The 20,805-nt window shown below is 38.2% G+C and overlaps 1 protein-coding gene across 1 annotated transcript; it reads left to right on the top strand.

The window, feature by feature from the left end:
• The first annotated feature begins 1,711 nt into the window (after window positions 1-1,711).
• On the top strand, window positions 1,712-19,676 carry LOC149037562 (uncharacterized). Its single transcript, XM_089186349.1, has 16 exons — window positions 1,712-1,799; window positions 2,335-2,416; window positions 2,936-3,299; window positions 4,289-4,448; window positions 4,572-4,623; window positions 7,803-7,830; window positions 8,530-8,596; window positions 8,773-8,790; window positions 10,276-10,718; window positions 12,332-12,491; window positions 12,640-12,813; window positions 13,095-13,268; window positions 15,168-15,341; window positions 16,403-16,857; window positions 18,514-18,670; window positions 19,530-19,676. The coding sequence occupies exons 1-16, from the start codon at window positions 1,712-1,714 to the stop codon at window positions 19,532-19,534; spliced, it is 2,601 nt and encodes an 866-aa protein (XP_089042475.1). The 3' UTR covers window positions 19,535-19,676.
• Window positions 19,677-20,805: the final 1,129 nt, after the last annotated feature.

The raw sequence follows: 20,805 nt of genomic DNA on the forward strand, positions 1-20,805 counted from the left end.
GGAACATAGCGAAGCAACACTTATGCAACCATCGGTATCATCACTGAATAGAAATCGAGAAATATGGCAAAGGGTAACGGAAAATAGATCATCAAAAAGAATGACTTGAAAGACTATAGTCGTATAGTAATATGGTATAAGAAGGTCGTAGAAAACCTGTAAAAAAAGTAGGTTACAATCATCGTTATATATTTTTCATGAATTGCGATGAAAACAAGTAATCAGGAGGAAGAATATGATCAAAAAGTTGATATTAAAAAAAGAAGGATAGAAAGACTGTTCAACAAAGTGATGTTATGTAGTAGTTGAGGGTCCACTATAAATTGTTGGAGCCGTGACCTCCACTGTCATATTAGGAAGCACTTCAATCATTAACCATCACTGTCGCTCAGTCCAGATGAGAACACAACCCTCTCATTCCTTTATGATAAAAAGGATTATTAATGTAAACGTGCGTTCTGTGCATCATGAGAAATATTGTATAAAAGCAATAGGAAATTTTTTTCCGTTTTTACTCTGTGTTTTCTTAACTCTTGCAGGGTTGAAAGTTTTGTAAGCCTTTTACCGCTTCTCGGGTTTGCATATTTTCTTCGAGTTTAGATGATTTTGAAGATTTAGATGTGTTTAGAAAAGGCTGGATTTGTCCACGAGTGAACCTGATATCAACAATACCTATTGAGACATGGATCATTCGTAACGATAGAAAAATATAATCAATACATTGGAATTCGTCCTCGCATTTTGAAAATTTGCTGGATTAGCTGGCATTTGATAGTTGTATTGCCTTGATGAAATAAAATGCAAATATATAATCATTCTTTGTTTGCGATCTAAACAATACAGGGATGTTCTTATCATTCCTTGGTTACAGTGGCTCAATTATGGCCTAAAATTCTCATATCATGTTTCCTTCCAACTGGGTCATCATAGCAACGTTATATCTTTTGGAAGCACAGCATTAAGACTCAGCTCTATTAAATTGCAACTCCGTTAGAGAAATTTCGGTGGCCTTAATTTTTATTGACATAAGCTATCTAGGGGAGAGAGAAACTCTACAGCATCCTTCGCAGAGTCCTATTGGAGAGAACAGCAACAAACATTAATTATCTAAAGCTCCAACGTTAAGCCTAGCTAATTTTATAGATTACTGATATAAAGACGTCTCTTCAAAACCAAATGATAAAAATAACTAAAAATTAACAATACCTAATATGACCAACGCTCGTTTGTATGAATAGGAGCAATAACAAAGAAAAATTTTAAATTTATTTTTGGATTTTGAAAAAAGGTTTTTGATTAACAGCTATAATATTGCCACGATATCAAGAGAATCACTTTTCACTTTGTTTTTGGGAACTTTTTTTTACAACAAAACATTTGTCAAGTACTTGTGAAAAATTCTTCGTGGCAGGTGTAACGCGGCGTACCGTCTCGGCGAAGAGACTCGTCAGATACTTTTCGGAACAGTCAAGCAAACTCGTTGAGCAACGCGCTCAAAGTTCCATTCCTTATTAAAGATCTTAACAGTCTGACTCTCTATCACAGAAGGATTTCCTACTGCACGTTCACGAGTTACAATTAAAAAATTGTCAAATACGTGTCAAAAAATACTTCGTAGCTGTATGACGCGGCGTTTCGTCTCGGTCAATTGGTTTGTTTTGTGTTGTTGTTTTTTTTTACATTACAATTTTTATAATACATTCTTCTGTAAATGTCAATGAAAATCCGTTCTACATTTTCCGATCACCAAGGTGGCTTTATACCAAGAAGATTCACATTTTCAAACTTCGTAGAAAGTAGTAAGTAATATCAATGAGCTGATTGAAATTGTATGTATGACAAAGCCGATACAATTAAAACTTGGTTTTGAGCCGAAGGAACGTCTGGCGTAATGTAACGCGTTTTTGAAAAGACTTGCATTATCTACTTAAGAGAAGAAACTTTTAGGATACCATCGCTGAACTGGAGAAATAAAACTGAAAATTAGAGGCGATAAGCAAGAGATGTTTAATGAGCAGCTAATCATAAAAAAAGGTTATTTCATTGCGATAGACGTAAATTTAGCTCACCACTGACAGAAACTCACAGTTTTTTTCCAAATCTCCTCCTACATTAGCTTTCTCTCTCGGTATAGCTGTCCAAACAGTAGGTCATTCCCGGTGACAGCAACTACTTGTACTACACGACTGAGTCCTGGGTGTTTGACGTATTTAGCTGTTTTCAGTCCACCCAGTTTGCAACTGTGACTGTTTTTGCTTGCCTAAGACAAAGGACGTGTCAACAGCGATCATAAATTTGAGTAAAAATGCCAATTTCTCTCATTTTTCTCAAAAGTAGGCGATTGTCTTGCACAGAAAATGGATATCGCCATTATTGGTGATATATCGAAGAGCATGGAGAAGGGCCATCGTGATAAATTGATTTATTACACCCATTTTGAAATCACTTATGGTCCCTGTAATCTGATTGGCTCTAATTGGTGCGATTTATTCACAAATTGCACCATTTTTTGCTTTAAATCGCATCTTTTCCCCGGTCAGTGAGGAGGCTACACTAAAAACAAAACAACCAATCAGACTTCAAGGCTTGTTTAAAGTAACCGATCATATTGCAGGAAGATGAAAGACATGGAGTATCATATGGCAAATTTTGCAACTTTTGTTTCCAAAACTCTTATTTTTTCCTCCTAAAAAATGGATGAATTTAATTTCAAACCAGCTCAGTATTGTATTAATAAAATATTTGAACTGACCAAGTCCTGTATTTGGGCGATTTCAAAACGGATGTAATAAAGTGGTAATTGAACCTCGTGTTGTGCAATTTTGGTCTGAAATCATACTTGTGATTTCAAATCGAACTCGCGCTGCGCACTCGTTCCATTTTGGAATCACGCGTATGATTTCAGCCCAAATTGCACTCCACTCAGTTCAATTACCATTATTAACCTGGTTAAATCGTTGGTGGACAAGAAGGGCGTCTCTGCTGAAGGAAATCACATCGCAATTGTCACTTTTGGATCGCAAGCCTCAATTAAGACCGACTTTAAGGACAACAAATACTACAGTGCAAAAAGCGTAAAAGACAAAGTCAACAAGGAATTCAGACAAAATCCAGGTAAAGCAGGCACGCGCACTGATCTTGTCCTGAATCTCGCCCTAAAAGACTTGTTCATCCCAACGGCAGGGGATAGGCCCGATGCTCAGAACCTCATGCTCATCTTCACTGATGGAAAGCCATGGATCGGCAAATGGGATGACAGAAAGATGATTCCCTTTGAGGATTCCACAGAAGCGTTGGAGGTACTATCGCTAAAACCTTATTTAACTTTCATACGGTTTATCGGCTAAGTATTGACTTTTGGGTTGGAGACAAAGACGGTTGGGATATAATGAATTTAAGTTTTGATTATATCTACGCCTGGAACTAACCCTTGATTTCCCTGGGCTTGAATCGCTCAGTGGCAGTACAAGGGAGAGACCTAAAAGGAAAGAGGCAAGAATGATATATCATGTAGACAGATTAAATGCGCAGATAATAAATGAGGGCACGCATGGCGAAGATAATTCACCATCGCCTCGTCAAAATCACCCTTATGGTGAAGTGATTAAATCGATTTCGAAGTGGAAGTTGTGTGTTTTATGGCCTCAAAATGAACTTCTTTGCACATTTGCACGGAATGAAAGTGGTATGGTAATCACTGGGCAGATTGTTGAAATAAGCTGCAGTTTACTCAATTTGTGTTTACAGATAAGCTAACCTTTCTAATGGGCGGATGTCGACGCATCTCGAATTTAAAGTAGAGCATTAGCAGATGCATAGCGCTATTGCCCGCTTACATGGTCTTAAAAGATAAGTGTTTCAGCACATCTTCCCACGGATGATCACAACTCTCTCCTTGAAGAATAAATGCGAAGAAATATCATGTAAAGATGACAGCCCCGTCTGATGAATTTCCCTTCAAATTGCTCTCCCTTTTGGTCGAAGAAAAAAGAATTGGGTTTCAACCAGTTTTTTTCCTTTCTGTTTCCACGAAAAAGAAAAAGCACAACATGAAATTATAATATTTTAACCAGTGAAATACTTAAGCCCCAGCATAACTGATTTAATTCCAAAAAGGAAAATTTTCATGGCTCTAGGAATAATGTTTCTTTAGTGATACCTGCCATGTGGTAAGAGTGAAAACAAGGATTTTTTTCTGAACTGAGACTAGTTTGAGCACACTGAGATTAACATTAATGAATACAAATAACTCTATTTAACCTCATCCTCTCCTTCTTTTACCATTCAGGCGAAAAATGTGAACATAATTGTAATCGGAGTTGGCAAGGGCCTGTCCAACAGTGAAACAGACATGAAAAAGATAGCTGGCAAAAAGGGAAAAGTTCTGGTGTTCGGCAGTTTCGACGCACTAATCAATAGTCTGGACGATATCCTAAAAGCTACATGTGGTAAGTTCCTTTTATTCCAGTTTATCTATTAGTTGTTTGGTATTGTGATCGATTCTCAGCAAAAATCCATAAGTAAGTTTTTAAAGTTTATTCAAAGAATGTTGTGAATGTTTATTTATTTAGTACGGATCATTTTAAAGTTGTTGACAGAAGATACACTAAGTGGTCCGAGAAGGTATTGAGTAATTTAATGTTGTCAACGTATTTGTTGATTGAATAGTTCCCTTAGCCATTTTAGGCCGAAGGGAGTTGTGTGATAGCTGCTGGTTAATGCATGACATTTTCAAAAAATTCAACGCGTTAAGCATTTGAACGTGATTCGATTAATAACATAGAAGGCATTTTTATTTGCAATGAAGAGTGATGCTTAGGCCTGACTGAGTCCATTCAGTTGGGATAGAATATATTATTGTTATAAGCCGAAATCACGGCATGAAACATTGATGTTTTTTAGTTCTTCAGCTTCCTCAGTTTAAGCTTCCCTTTAGCAAATTTAGCAAATTAAACAGAGCTGTCTTTGCTTAATTTTTTTTAGAATAAAGACGCTTGATATGCAGGAAATGAACTCCGTCAAGAAGGGTGCAACGGTGCAGGGTTGCTGTGGTAGTTCTTAAACAGCATTCTTTATCTGCAGATGATGTTGATGATGAGCGTTGTAATTATGAAATATTTACGATCGTACGCAAGCTTTCATTGGTCAATAGGTTTGTTTTGATGAGAGTAAGTAAAAAAATATTTATTTCTTTGTCTCAAGCAAACACTCGCAGCGTAGGGAGGATTCCCGAAAGTAGTGCAAATCCTTGACTGCGTCCCGGTTTTGTACAATTCCTCGAATTCCCCCAATTCTTTCCGAGTTTAGATACTCAAGATGGGAAATGCCCTTATTGCTAATGATATACATATAATACAGCGTGAATTCACCAAAACACACCCAACAAAACAGCAAACTCAAAGTCAATTTCCAAGCAAACACTTCTCAAAACTGAAAATTCTCCCCGCCCCACCCTCACCATGGTGATATAGCCCAATAGCAGAGCTGCATGCCGAAGGGCATGAGTTCGACAGTGAATCATTAGACACATTCCAAAGCAACAACATGCTGCAAAGCTGTCCACTTTATGCAAAAAGCAAATCCTCCTTGACTGCTTACCCATCCTTGCATGTGCCAATGGCTGGTCTGCTTAGGCTTGACGACGAGTGATTCCCGCCTTAAAGCGAAAACCTAGCCATCAGGTTCTTGCAATGTCAGTTTCCTTCCCTAAACTTAACGATCCTCCAGCCATGGAATGTTAGCCCTATGGCCGAGGTGTGACATTGTAAGTTACAAACAGCGTCTGAGCTTTGGCAGAGAATGAATTTGACTGTCAATATCGTAACATACTGCGCATGTGTTTGCAAATCCAAGTGGATACATGTACACATTTGCAATGCCTGCTAACAAACATTCGCATCGATAAAAACAATCAATCGGCAAACTTATTCATCGCAATAACGCTTCGTCCTTTGAAAAGCCCTTTTTTTCTTTCAAGTGGAAATTCATTGATCCACTATATTTTAGATGAGCTATGCGGAGGGAGAGAGAAAACTCTTCAACAAAGTTATCAGAGTCCCACTAGAGAATGCGCAGTAAGCTCCCACTTTAAGCCTGGCTATTCATATAGATTATCAAATAACGTTTCTTGATTTAATGACTTATTACTAAGCTTTCACTTAGGGGAAAAGTGTCGTTCGAAAGTAGAAAGTAGAACACAGAATTAACAGTACCTTATCTGACCAAGGATGTATGAATAGGAGCAGTAACAAAAAATAATTAAAATTTTACTTTGAATTTTGAAAATTCTCTTGATTAACAGCACTTGTATTGTTATGATCTAAAGACAATCAGTTTTCCTTTCCGATCTGAAAAATTAGGACATGTTGTTAAAATTTCTTGCGTAAAGTGGCCCATATAAAGCTTTACTGTTTTTTTTTTTTTTTTTTTTTTAATGACCCTAGTTTTTTAGCATTGAATTCAAAATTCATAGAAAATAGAAATTAATCTTCCTTCAAATAAACAAGAAAATGTGTAGTGCATTTCGCCGGTGACCGGGGTGGCTCTAAACCTGGAAGATTAATATTTTCAATCTTTCAGAGAAATTAATCTTGGCAGCTGAATAGACTTGCGATAAAAGTTGAAATCAGTTTAGAGTCGAAGGCACATATAGCTGAATATGGGAATTTTTTAAGAGGCCAGAAATGTTGCTACGGTAACCTTATGCATTTTTGAAAATGATAGCGAATTTTTATGATACCATCGCCGAAATGATGCAATAAAACCGAAAATAATGGTAATAATTAACCATCAAATAATATTAGCCTTTTAGAACATAAGGCAAATTTTTGAGCCTTCCTAAAGGAATAAAACGTAGACTATTGTAAAGTATTTTTAAGAGTGCTTTCTTCACGTTGTTATCCCCGAGCTCACTTTAAAAAGCCTTTGATGAATTTAATTTTACCAGGCCAGTAAATATTTATTTGTTCAGTGTGCACATCACTATGTATCGGTTTGAGGTGGGGTCGTAAATATTGTGCGAAAACGAGTTTCCAATCTTTCGCCGATTAACAGCACCATCAGGCATTCCTAATGATCCCGAGGATCAGCGAACGTTTTTCATTTTTAAAGTTACTTGGTATGGATACGTGGTGCTACCGAAGGACAACAAGAAACAATAAGTGCACTGTTCAAGGCTAATCAAATTTTACTTGCGGTGCTGCACATGCATTTCATCTTATAGACAAATAGAACTTATATAAGTTAACTCCTGGAAATGCCCACAGCTGTTACAGGGTATATATAAATAATTCTCAAATGGCTGAAAATCACGATTATCTTCATCGGTTCGTCTGCAAGAATACGAGCAATAGTCAGAGAACATCAAAAACTTTTTCTTCTCTTTACAAATTTACTGAATTAGCTCTAAATACGTTGTGCACATAAGCAGCCATAAGCGCAGATATATAACGAGCGGCTAATGAAAAAGAAAAAAGTTTCCTCTTTCCCATATATATAAATTACATGCAAGCTGCGGTCGCTTGCATCACAGTTTAGTTACATGCGACACGGTTCACGACGGTTTGACTGCATACTATTCGTTTTCTTTTGAAAAAAAGGACTAGACAGGCGATAACACTTCAGACAGACGATAATACCTCATTACCAGCGTATTCACCAAGTTGAATACCAAGAACAAATTAAGGTCATTCTTGATTATTTGCTTGAGCCTTCCAATTATCCATAAGCGTTTTAAAAGCGCTTAGCTACGTTGAGACAATCATTACAAGATCGAATCCAAGGCTCTTGTTTCGAAGATAAAGAGAAAACAGAGTTGGCGTTTTTAAGAAGGTACGTTAATATTTAGTGCGGTTCGCTCTTGTTGTTCGTAATGTAAACTTTCTTTTCCTTTCATAATCTTTCCATTGAAAAAATATATACAATTATTAGTCAGAAGTGCCTAATTTTCCTTTGGGTTCTTTCGCAAAGACTCTCGAAGACCTTTACACGTGGCATCATCAGTTTTACCTCAAATCAAAATCCGCACTCGTGATAAATCTACTGATGTTAGAAGTACATGCACATGTAGCCATAAAGCCAATAAGAACAGAATTAGCACCAAACAGATAGTTAAAGGAAAAGTCATGTACTTTTTTCAATAAATTGAAACAGATCTTAATAGTCTGAATTTTTTTTTAAAAAAAGGATGCTAGCAGGTATGGGACAGTAAAAAAAGTTGATAGTAAGACAGTAGTATGTCAAACCACTATTTGAGCTAAAAGAAAAAAATAGGTTCTTATGCTAGAGGCGCAAGAGACAATTTCATCTGGAGTTAAGGTGCTGGTTCTCAAATAAGTCGAAGGCCAAAGCGATCTTATTATTAGCCATTACATTCCCAACTACACTCGTGGCGTCTACCTTCACGAGCCCCTGAGTTTTTCGAAAAAACCTCCTGAACAGTACGAGCCTGTGTTACCTACAGGAAAATATAGTCATCCTCTTTTGTTTTTTTTTTATCACTATTGTTATTACTATTATTATCATTTGCAGATTGTGAGGGAACACAGTATGGAAACTTTGTGGGTCTTCATCATCGCCACACTGAGCCTATCTTTGGGTAGGAACATACCACGAACATACCACGAACATACCACGAACATACCACGAACATACCACGAACATACCACGAACATACCAGGAATCATGATAAAAATAGAGAATGAATAAAATCGTGATGATCGGTTGTTTTAGATTCAATACCTAACATGTCTCATATGTTATTTCTCTTCACAGAATCGTCTCTGGCGAAAGGTTTGTACATCTTTTCTTTATAACATATAAACACACGTTTTTAGGCTTAAAGAAGTCTCCACCGGGAGAACCTGAAGGACCAGTCTTCACGGACTGCTATAAATTGACAGAGTTGAGGTGACGCTAATCTTAAGTTTTTAAGATTGAGTCTCGCGTCACAAAGAAATATTACACGTAGCCTGTGTTTCACTTGACCGTTTTGCTGGACAAAGGAATTGAAACAACAAAGTACTCCTGTCTGGACAATGCTCGTGACAAAGGACTCGTTATTTCTAGTCTGGAGTTGATCTAATTATAGCATAGACTGAGTTTAATGTTTAGTGTTTCGGTATAATTTAACCGACAGAAAAACACTACAGTCCTGCAAACTCAACTGCTTCATTAAACAACGTGTAATATTCTTAATAAGGAGCGACTCCTGAGGGCAGTTCAGTAATTATCCTTAACAAACTTTTTTTGTCTCCAATTTTCCTCGAAATGAACAATCTTCCGCCGTAGCTCTCTCGGTACAACTTTCCAAACAGTCGGTCACTCCCGACAACAACAAGTACTACTACTTCAAGACTGAGTCCTTATATACATTAACGAAGAATTTCAGAACATCGCGGAAGCTTACAACACAACTATTTTGGCGGTGTTATATCATAACTACGTGACTCAAAAAAGTCTTCTAGAAAGTTTCATGGCATGCATGTCAGCACGACTAGGCATTATAGAAACTTCCAGAGACTTTTTTTTACAGTTATTATCTATAACATTAGAAAAAGGGGGATTTTAGAATCTCAGCTTGATGATCTGTGGCTTAAACTCATGTCTAATTGAATTGTTACGAAGGATTTTCGATTTTCAATTTTCTTCTGTTTTAACTTTTAGTACAGATTTAAGTATTTCACTTGGCAATATTAATGTTACTCATTGTATTAAACCTTTTCTACTATCCATCTATCAAGTCTTAAGAGAAAGTTTCACTGTTACCAGGAGAATTAAAAACAAAATAATATCGTTTTGATCGCAAACTGGGCGATGAGCTGAACCGAACTGTCCATATGTAAAAGCGAGTAGAGAATTTCTCATCAAATTCTTCAAAGACATTCATTTTCCTATCTCGTTACACACTGGTAGGGTGGCGCCAATCGATGCAATCCAGAATAAAAGCATTCAATGAGTATTCCAAGAGATTACTACACAAGATGAAATTGGCCATGAACTGGAATATAACTTTCAATAAACGCTCAAAACCATTAAAAAAAAACCTTGAATCAACAAGCCGATACAAAACACGTGAAAGTAAAGTATGGGTTGGCAGAGAAAGGTCATAGACAGCTTATTTAACGTACTTAGTTGTTTTCAGGCCAGTTGCAGCTGCGACAGGTTTGCCTGGTTTGCCTAAGAGTGAGGAATTGTCAAAATTTATTTATACATCACAATCTTGCATTCGTTGCAGGAGTCAAAACACAAATTTCTCTCATTTTTATCCATAAATAGATGAATGTCTTGACCAGATAATGGACATCGCCGTTGTTGGTGACATATCGAAGAGCATGGAGAAAAGCCACCGTAATAGGTTGGTCGACCTGGTTAAGTCGTTGGTGGACAAGAAGGGCGTCTCTGCCGAAGGAAATCATTTTGCAATTGCCACTTTTGGATCGTACGCCTCAATTAAGACATACTTTAAAGAAAGCAGATACTACAATGCCAAAAACTTAAAGGAAAAAGTTAACCAGGAATTCAAAGTTGTTCCCGGTAAAGCAGGTACGCGCACTGATCTTGTCCTGAGAGTAGCCCTTAACAAACTGTTCACCCCAGACGGAGGGGATAGGCCTGATGCTCAGAACCTCATGCTCATCTTCACTGACGGAAAGCCATGGATTGGCAAATGGGATGACAGAAAGATGGTTCCTTTTTGGGAAACCACGAAAGCTTTGGAGGTAACATAGCTAAACCTTTTTTCAACTTTGATACGGTAAATCTGTAAGACACCGACTTTGGATTTGGAGACAAAGACAGCTACGATTATTTAGTTAAATTTTCACCTGGATAAATTACCCTTTGTCTCCCTTGGATTGAATCATGCAAAGGCAGTACACAGGTGAAGCCCTCAAACGAACAATTTCAGTGAGATGTTTCATTTAGATAAGTGTTAATCCTCTGGTAATAAATGGTATCCCCGGATGGCCGAGGATTGTTACCCACTGCCTTGCCAATTTCAGCATGAAATATCATTTAGATAAACTTTCCACGGACGCGTGTTGAATATGAGATGAGGCCCGTAGGTCCGAGTTGGCTGAAATTATCTCACATTCAATAACCGCGAGTGGAATAATTGTCTTATTTAAAACGCCCCAAAACATAAATAAATCATCCCAACTTTATTTTTTAAGGACTAACGAAATGTGACAAGGTGCAAAAACATTTCAGATTAAACTCGTCTTTATATGCGTGCATGGCAAAATGGCTCATGACCCATGATGGCTAAGCCAATGAAAACTCTTGAATTGCATAACCTAATGATTGGAGCTTTGATAATAAATGATAGCCCTGCATGTTTCCCTCTGCCTTCTTACATTCACTCTTTTCGAGGTGATTTTAAAATTGCCAAAACGTAACTTCTATGTGGCCGTGGGGCGTTTCTTTTTCAGGCCGTTATACTTCAAGACGGAACAAATAAATGAAATGAGCAACAGTTCACCCAGACGTTTATCTGTTTAATAACAACATTGTCACAGTGTGTACTGATTCACTTAATGTGCATGATAGGGAATACTCTCTCCCTTACAATGAATAACAAATGCATTACGCAGCCCGCTAAAGCATGCTCAAATTTTCTTAACGGCTCGTTACCCGTCTTACGGATACTTATTTCATTGAACGGCTGAGTCAACTTTTATCGAGCTTTGTTCACGGATAAGCTAAGCGTTTTAACGGGTGGTTATCAACGACTCCAACGTTTATAAAATAGTTTCAGAGCACGTTTAAAAAATTCCTTAACGATATTGCCCATTTTGAGGTAAGTGACTAAGCGCGATTCCCCATGGATAGTCACAACTTTCTCCACAAACAATTATTAATAAATGTCCAATTTACCAGTAGGGAAAATAACTCTCGTGCGATGGATCATACTGTCGAATGGCAACCTTCTCTTGGCAGCCAAAAAAATAAAAATGGGTTTCAATCATTTTTGTTTCTGTTTGTTGGCACTGAAAATACCACGAAAAGCAGAACCTCTATGACTATTGAATACGATTGTTACAGTCTGACCATGTGAAATTCAAAGAAGGAAAGTTACGTGGTAACAGTACTTTGAGAGCAGAGGGGCTGTTAAAATGTGCCAAGTCCAACCCTGATGAGGAAGGAGCTCTTCAAATTTTCGTTTACCTGGGGATGCCTGCGCAGTGGTGAAAGTACAAAAAACCCTTGCGTTTCAAATGAAAACTAATTCAAGCACACTGAGATTAAAAACTATTGGATTCAATTGCTTTAAAATGTATTTTATGATGTATTGAATTCAATTAAAATGGATTTTTAACCTCTTCCTATTCAGAAAAAAAACGTGAAAATAGTTGTAATCGGAGTTGGCAAGGAGCTGTACAAAAGCAAGGAAGATATGAAAAAGATAGCCGGCAAGAAGGGAACAGTTCTGGTTTACGGAAATTTCGACGCACTAATCAATAGTGTCGACGATCTCCTAAAAGCTACATGCGGTAAGCTCCTTTTGCTTCCTCCTTATGTGCTAGTTCAAAAGTATTTTGACAGATGCTTAGTAAAATCCACACGTAAGTATTGCAAATTTGTTCCGAGACTATTGGATTTGTTTATTTATCTGATACGGCTAATATATCTCCCTCAAAGCTGTTAACGGAGAATACACTGATTGGTCTGAGTCTGAGTGCAGTGTGACGTGTGGAGGAGGAGTGAAGACACTTACAAGAACCTGTACCAATCCCCCGCCATCTAGTAGTGGAAAGGACTGCAGTGAACTTGGACCAGCTGAAACGACAGCACCATGTAATGAACAAAAATGCCGTAAGTACTTTTAAAACCATTTTCTTGAGAAAAATTAGTTATTGCAACGCCTGGAAGTGTGATTTTAAGATTAGCATTGCCTGCTTTTCTTCATCTTCGGAGAGAATTAGTAATTGGGATTCTAAGACTAGCATAGGTTGACGTTTTAGAAATATCCATTGTACGTTGAGATTAAAAAAAAGTTATTTAGAGCGTGGAGATTTTCTACGCTTTTTATCGAGAGGAATGCTTATATGGACCCCGAAACAATTTCAAATAAGGATCATTTTTCTCCCTCTAAGCTGTCGACGGAGGATACGCTGATTGGTCTGAGTCGAAATGCAGCGTGACGTGTGGAGGAGGAGTGAAAACACTTACAAGAACCTGCACCAATCCCCTGCCATCTAACGGTGGAAGGGACTGCAGTGAACTTGGACCAGCTGAAAAGACAGCTCCGTGTAACGAAAAAAAGTGCCGTAAGTATCTTTGTAACTGCTTTTTGTTGGTCGTCACCAGTTAACCTAGAGATTAAGAATACCCTCAGAAACAGCTAACGCTTTACCTAGCCTTCTCTTAAGACGTATAGTGTACTCCTTTATGGAATTACCTAAATTGTAGATTCGTCTGCGAAGTTCCTACGCCACTTTTTTTTCCCTCAAGCAATAGTGTGGAAAGCCACTTAGAAAGCTACATGCAGTAAGTTCCATTGGTCTCCATCCCATCTATGAAGTGTCTAGAATTTTGATCGATATTTGATAAAAAATCCTCACGAAGGCATTAATTCCGATAATGTTCATTTTATTTATTCATTCGATTCGGATCATTTTTAACTCGTAAATTGCGCGCATGCGCAAGAGCGAGTTATAGATACGATGTGGGGAATGGCATTCGCTCGCTCGCTCGATTGGTCGATTCCTGTAAACTTTTTTTAAATTTTAGGCTTTTGAGTGCATTTGATAGTTTTTGGCGCGCAATAAACAGACGAAATGGCGACCTTTGTTGCTAAGAATAGTGGTGGGGTGAAAAAGAAGCCAATGATAATCTTAAAAGAGTTTTTTTTTTCGTTTTAGTTTCAACAAGCGGCGCCAGCGACTAGCAGGCATGCAAGGATTCACACTGAAATAACAGAACAACCTTCGTTTTTCATAAAATTGTAATTTACAATCCTTGAACTTGAAAACAACCCGAAGATTCATTGAAAATATCACTTACTGCGAAGCGCTCGGAGTTTACAGATGTTCAAAAGCTTTTTCTGTTATGGCGTGAGATTGAGGACAAAATTGATCATTACGTTTCGTCGTGTGTGTTTTTCCTGTGTGAAGCAACAAAAGATGCCGGCGACTGACGAAATTACAAGTTAACACGAAAATCAAATAACACCTAAACAAACAATTTTAGCTACCGATTTTCAGTGAATTTTTAAAGAACAATTTCCTTTTAAGTTTCAAGACAATTTGAAGATTCAACATACATACAACGTACTAAAATGCGAAAGTTACACACCACAGAATTGATGAATAGGCCTGAAATGAAATTCTATCTTGTTATTGATTATACGTTGCCTAGCACGTGACTTAAATCTACCCAGGCAGAGATCCAAAATGACGGTGGCAGGCTTGGCTTAGTTATATCACTCAAAACTCGTTCCTGTTTGTCTCATTTGATAAAGAGGGAATCGTTAATGTTTTCATTAAGACAGTATTGCCTTGATTTTCTTATATTTACAACGAAATACAGTAAATTTCACTTTTCACCCACATTTACTACCAACTTTTTCTTTTGAACCAGAAACAAAAATGATAGACGTTTAAAACACATGACATCATCCACCTTGTCAAATGTAATAGCATGATCATTTCAATTGTAATGCCTTCTTATCCCAACGTTACTTTGTTTCTTTGCTACATTAGCGAACACTGAACTACTGCTCGTACTCTAGATATGACAATCAACCACAAAATTCCCTAAACCAGATAACATTAAACATAATCTAAAAAATCATGTGTCAATTCACGAGTTTGCTCACAGAGCACTTTGATTTTTCATCAAAGCTGTGGACGGGGGGTACACAGATTGGTCTGAGTCGAAGTGCAGTGTGACGTGTGGCGGAGGAGTGAAAACACTTACAAGAACCTGCACCAATTCCCTGCCATCTAACGGTGGAAAGGACTGCAGTTTGCTTGGGCCACCAGAAAAGACTGTTCCGTGTAACGAACAAAAATGCTGCAAGTTTTTAAGTAACAATTTTATGTTCTTCTTTATTTTTTTAGATGTACTCATCATGCAGGCTGAAGCTAGGATTCATGTGTTACAGTGTTCTGAAAACTGACCATTCTCATTTACTAAAGGTTGATCTTTCTTTTCCCACTATACAGCTGTTGACGGGGGGTACACAGATTGGTCTGAGTCAAAGTGCAGTGTGACGTGTAGAGGAGGAGTGAAGACACTTACAAGAACCTGCACCAATCCCCTGCCATCTAACGGTGGAAAGGACTGCAGCGAACTAGGACCAGCTGAGAAGACAGTTTCATGTAACGAACAAAAGTGCCGTAAGTATTTTTAAAACTATTTTCTAGAGAAAAATTAGTCACTGCAACGCCTGGAAGTGTGATTTTAAGACTAGCTTAGGAAGAACATAGGGAAACATCCATTGTATGTGGATATTAAAACAATTCTTTGAGACTGCTGAGGATATTCTTAGCTTTTCCTTTGGAAAAAAAGCACAAACTTACATGGACCACCGAGAAACAAATTCTACGACGGGATATTTTTTCTTTCGAAGCTATCAACGGAGGATACACTGAATGGTCTGAGTCTGAGTGCAGTAAGACTTGTGAAGGAGGAGTGAAGACATTTACACGAACCTGCACCAATCCTCCGCCATCTAGCGGTGGAAAGGACTGTAGTGAACTGGGACCAGCTAAAAAGACAGCTCCATGTAACGAACAAAAATGCCGTAAGTATTATGGAAATAATATTTGTTGATCCTAATCTTTTTGAGAGCATTAGTCGATGCAAAGACTATGATTTACCTATTTAAGAATAGCTTTGAATTCACTTGAAACATTTTTTATGTCGAGAAGAAAACTACTCTAGAAAATAATTCAAGTTTTGGAAAGTTTCTTTTAGAACGCATAGTGTACTTCTCTATGGAATTAACTTTATTGCAGACCAGACCGCCACTCCGTCATTTTTTTATTCTTTTCACTGAACTACAATCACTCGAGATAAACGTTTGCTGTAAACGCTAAGTAACCTGCAGAAAACATAACAGTTTTCGCGGTGTCATATAAAGCGAATTTGGTCGATTGATTAATTCGCATTCTGGCAATACAGTTAAAGTTTCTATTAGGTATGTATCGTACGCAAAGTTTACATAAGCAATCCACGAGTCCATGAAAGAGTGATTCTTCGAGCAGATGAGAGACTAGCACAAAATCAGCTAAAAAGATAAGTAATTCGTGGGCCCATCCGGGTAAAAGTTATCCGTCAGAGGACCCGTCGTATAAATTGAAATAAAGCAATTGAAACTGATCTTATCGGTATAATTCTAGAATGTTGAAAATGCTTTATGATGCTTTGATCACAAATTCCTCAATATCTCCCACAGCTCCCCCATGCACAGCAGGACTTGACGTTGGAATTGTTCTTGACAAATCCAAGAGTGTAAAGATACCCAATCTTAAAAAAGTAATCGAGTTCTTAGGTAACCTCGTTAAAAACTTCAACCCTGCACCTGACGCAGATCACTTCGGTTTTATCACGTTTAACAAAAAGGCCCGAATGGTGTTTAAGTTTTCTGACTCACAATTTCACGAGAAGGATGCGCTCTTGAAGAAAATAGCAGAGGAACCAATTAAACTGGAACTAAAGACTCGAACAGATCTGGCTCTGAAAATGGCGGACGACGAGTTGTTTACCAAAGCAGGAGGAGACAGGCCAGACAAACCAAATGTCATGATTGTACTCACAGATGGAAAACCAACTCATCCAAAAAAAAGCTTTGATTTCAAGGCATTTGCTAAAGAGATATCGAAGGATTTCAAGACGAGTGCAAATAAGCTGGTTGAGGCTTGATTGATAAGAACGCCGGGAAGGGTAAAACAATGGCAACTTGAACTTATTGAGTTTAATTTTTCAATCCAATTTGAACTGAAAGTTAAGACATTGATAATAAGAGGATTACGAGAGGTATGACAAAGTATTGAAATCACAACTGAAAAAGAGCAACATTGAGTTTATTTCGCGAAAAACCTGTAATAAATAAGGAAGTATTTTTCTCTTTTTTTGTGATACGTTAACAGGTTGTTTCATATAAAACGTACAATATGTCAATCTGCGTAATATCTACCATCACCGGCTACACTGATTTGAATTCCATCGAGAACTTTAACTGAAATGGAGCGTTAGGGTGTGAACACTGTTTTCAGAAGATTTCGTCAGAGTCAGTGAAGAGAGATTTTTAAACTTAGGATGCGGTTATTCATAGTGGTGAATTCACCTGTATGTAAAGTATAGTCATTCATCTCACGACGTAGTCATTTCCAGTAGGGATTGCAGCGTTTCGTTTCAACTGTAACTGACTGTGAACTGTGAGTTCTCTTCAAGTGATACTGAAGAATCCTGTAAACAACGCCTTCTTGTTTAGCCTCCGTCGAGTCCAAATCTACGGCAGATTTGTCAGATGTCACAGGTCTTTCTGAACAACTTCCCCTCTGCCTACAGCTATAAGGAATACGCGCCGTTTTCAATTCGGAGACTACGTTACGATCATGCATAAAACGGCTGTTGGATGTGGTTGACTCATCTAAACAAGATAGCGTGGTTTTTAGGATTCTCTCTAAGTCTGGCAAAGTTTAAATCGGCACTCGGACCTCAATGAGAGAGGATCAAGAAGCATAACAGGGGTATTGGACTCCCTTGGACATAAACCTCCCCCGTGACAGAGAACGCCCACATCGGACTCTGCCTGCTCTTGGACGAAGTAAAGCATATTGATCGTTATCGTCATTATTACACAACCATGGTTAAAAGAGACTTTTCATAAAAGAGTTCACCCTAACAACACCAATAGGGACAGCGTAGTCCAAATCCCACAAGCATGGCTGGCGACGATTAAAGAACACAACTACAGGAAAGCTTTGCGACATCAGGCCGCTGCGAGACCAGTTCTTCAAGAAGCCCAACACAGTTGAATAATGCCAGTCAATCAAAGCTTAGCAGAACAGTTCATATGGCGAGGCGTGCCCAGTCGACATTATCGCTTAAAGAAAACTAGCATGAAATCGTAACGTCGCGATCTACAACAGAAGAGGTTTTATTGTGAGACGAATGAATATACTTCATATACAAACTTGCAATACTTTGTTGAGTACACACAATTGAAGTGCTCCCCTTTGCTTCGCTCTTTCACTTAACTAATTAGGACGTAGAGAAATCAAGTACCGAAGGTAACATTGATTGCTTTAGTTTTGACAAACGAGTTATGTCAGGCTTTGATTAACGACTTGAATCCCTACACCACTGCGGTTTTTCTTTCGAAAATTAACTTCAAATATGCTGAGAAATTTGACTTCGGACGCGGAAACAGCTCAAATAAGCCACATGCATTTCACCAAAGAATAAAACACCGATTTCTCGGAATCACAAAGCGCGGTTTTCAATCAACTGGAGTTGTAACAATAGCTGATGATAAACTTCATATTTTGGTCTTCGTTTTAGGCGAAAGACGTCAGTGTTGTTGCTGTCGGGATTGGTTCAGGTGTGAAGGAGGGAACCTTACGGGAAATTGCGGGTGAAGGTAACCCAGTGGTGCAAGTAGAAGACTTCAGTATGCTGGACGAAATGTTGGACACAATCAAAGGATCGGCTTGTTCCGGTGAGTATTTATACGCCTAAATTGAATCATTTGTCGGCAAAATCCCACGACAAACTGATGCCCATTCTAATCACGTTGAGGAGTTTTTTGAGGGTTCGTGTAACCCGACTCAAGCATTCTTCCATTTTTCAATTCGCTGCTTCTATCGCGGGCTTAGTACTGGATAAACTAAATTTTTTTCTTTCATTTCAGGGGTTACCCAAACCGATCCAGAAATCCCTCCCTTTTTAACTCTGCTGCTTCTTTCGCGAGCTTAGTACTGGATAAAGCAAATTTCTTCTTACTTGTCCGGGTTACCCGAGCCGTCCCGAACCGACCCAAACCTCCCTCCCTTTTTTAATTAAGCCGCTTCTTTCGCGGGCTTAGAACTGGATGAACTAAATCTTTTCTTTCATTTCCGGGTTACTCGAACCGACCCAGACATTCCTCCTTTTTTAACTCCGCGGCTTATTCCGCGGGCTTAGTACTGGATAGTGTCAATTTTTTCTTTCATTTCTGAGTTACCCGAACCGTTCCGGGTTACCTGAACCGACCCAGACTTTCCTCCCTTTTTTGACTCTGCCGCTTTTATCATACCATTTATCATTTCGCTCCGTTTTAATTACTTAACGCACAGGCTATTTTTCATAACATTTGTATGTCATGAGTATTTTGACGTAATGTAATACATAGAATATAGCACATTCTTATGCCTGACTGTGCACGTTGAGCAAGGGCAAACGATTAGGTCTGGAATAGAATTCATATATCATTGTTATCAGCCGGAATCACTGCATAAAACACAATTGCTTCTGTGGATTTTTTCGGTTCTAGCTTTCCTTGAGTGAATTAAACAGAGCTGTTTTTACTTACTTTTCAGGCTAAAGACGTTTGACAAGCAGAACATGACGCCCATCAAGAGGGGTATAATGGTGCAGGGCTATTGTAGTTTTACTTTCAAGACATTCTTTATCTGCAGATGATATTGATGACACTCACAGATGGATAAATAAAAGTCACCTCAGTAAAAGTACCTTGTTCATGATGTTTATCATTTTACTTAAGAGAACTTTATTTATTATTCCTTTTGGTAAAAACTGGAGTACGGTTTTTTAATTTCATGCCTTCTAACTAGCTGAACGAAGCCATGTTTTAAGCTTGTAACCATGCTCCCAGCTCATAACCTAGCTCCGACAAATATAGGTAATGAATTCGTCAGCAACTTTAGACTACCAGATCCACTGAAAAACACACTAAATTGGGTATATGTAACGGAAAACTAAGCACTTTTTATTTACTAAAATTCGTAACATGATTCTTTAACTGTTGCGATAACAAAAGTCAATTGTTTCAGAATGGCGTAATACAGCCAACGTCATCCATTGCATAACTTGTACAACGTGTTACAAAAATTTATACATCGGCGAAAAAGGAAGACGACGAGGCGACCGATTCTGAGAACACATTCGTGGCGTAGAAAGGAATTCAAACCAATCGCTATACACTTTTAATCTCCCAAATCATTCTTAGCAACATATGATAGTCTGCGGCCTTTAAGCGTCCTTCAAATCGGCTCTCTTTTTTCACGTTGCCATGTTCCCACCAATAGCGTAACTCCATTTTTTTGTATATAAACCAAACAAAACCCATGCACAATTCTTCCATCAGCTCTGCTCAAAACGCCAGCTTTAGTAACTCTTTACAGCGGTCAATTCGTATTATCAACTCAGTTGGTAAAACAAAATTATCAAAATAAAGTATCTAGAAGAGACCTGATCAAGGTTAACTCATCTGCAAAGTTTCAAGGAAATCCTCTAAAGTTCTAATCACCTAAATTATGCTATCTCGTCGTGTCACTGTACAAAAAAAAAGAGCGCTATTGAAACTGAGAGCGTATCACGACGATTGACAAACTTGATGTAGCATTCAGCTAGTCTTTATCAAGCGATGCCTTGAAGATCAACTGGATAGTTGTCACCTTATGAAGCATCGTGCTTAGCTGTGAATGGCTAGGATTTAAAAGTTGTAACTGGTGCGTTTCGAGGAAAAGATCACGCAGCGCTGCGCTATCGCACGTCTCTCCGTCCGTGCGTACAAGTTGCTCTATTAAAGCATGCACAAAAAACTGTATTGTGGGCGGCACAAATCTAGCCATT

This window comes from Pocillopora damicornis, chromosome 11, assembly GCF_964200805.1.
Source record: "Pocillopora damicornis chromosome 11, jaPocDami1.2, whole genome shotgun sequence".
NCBI lineage: Eukaryota > Metazoa > Cnidaria > Anthozoa > Scleractinia > Pocilloporidae > Pocillopora > Pocillopora damicornis.

What these genes read in the sequence shown, in the direction of transcription:
- LOC149037562 (XM_089186349.1), top strand. Translation starts at nt 1,712, where the DNA reads ATGTCAATGAAAATCCGTTCTACATTTTCCGATCACCAAGGTGGCTTT. An exon ending in GAGTTGGCGTTTTTAAGAAG is followed by an intron (nt 7,831 to 8,529) that starts GTACGTTAATAT and finishes TATCATTTGCAG; the next exon opens with ATTGTGAGGGAACACAGTAT. An exon ending in ATGTAACGAACAAAAGTGCC is followed by an intron (nt 15,342 to 16,402) that starts GTAAGTATTTTT and finishes TATCTCCCACAG; the next exon opens with CTCCCCCATGCACAGCAGGA.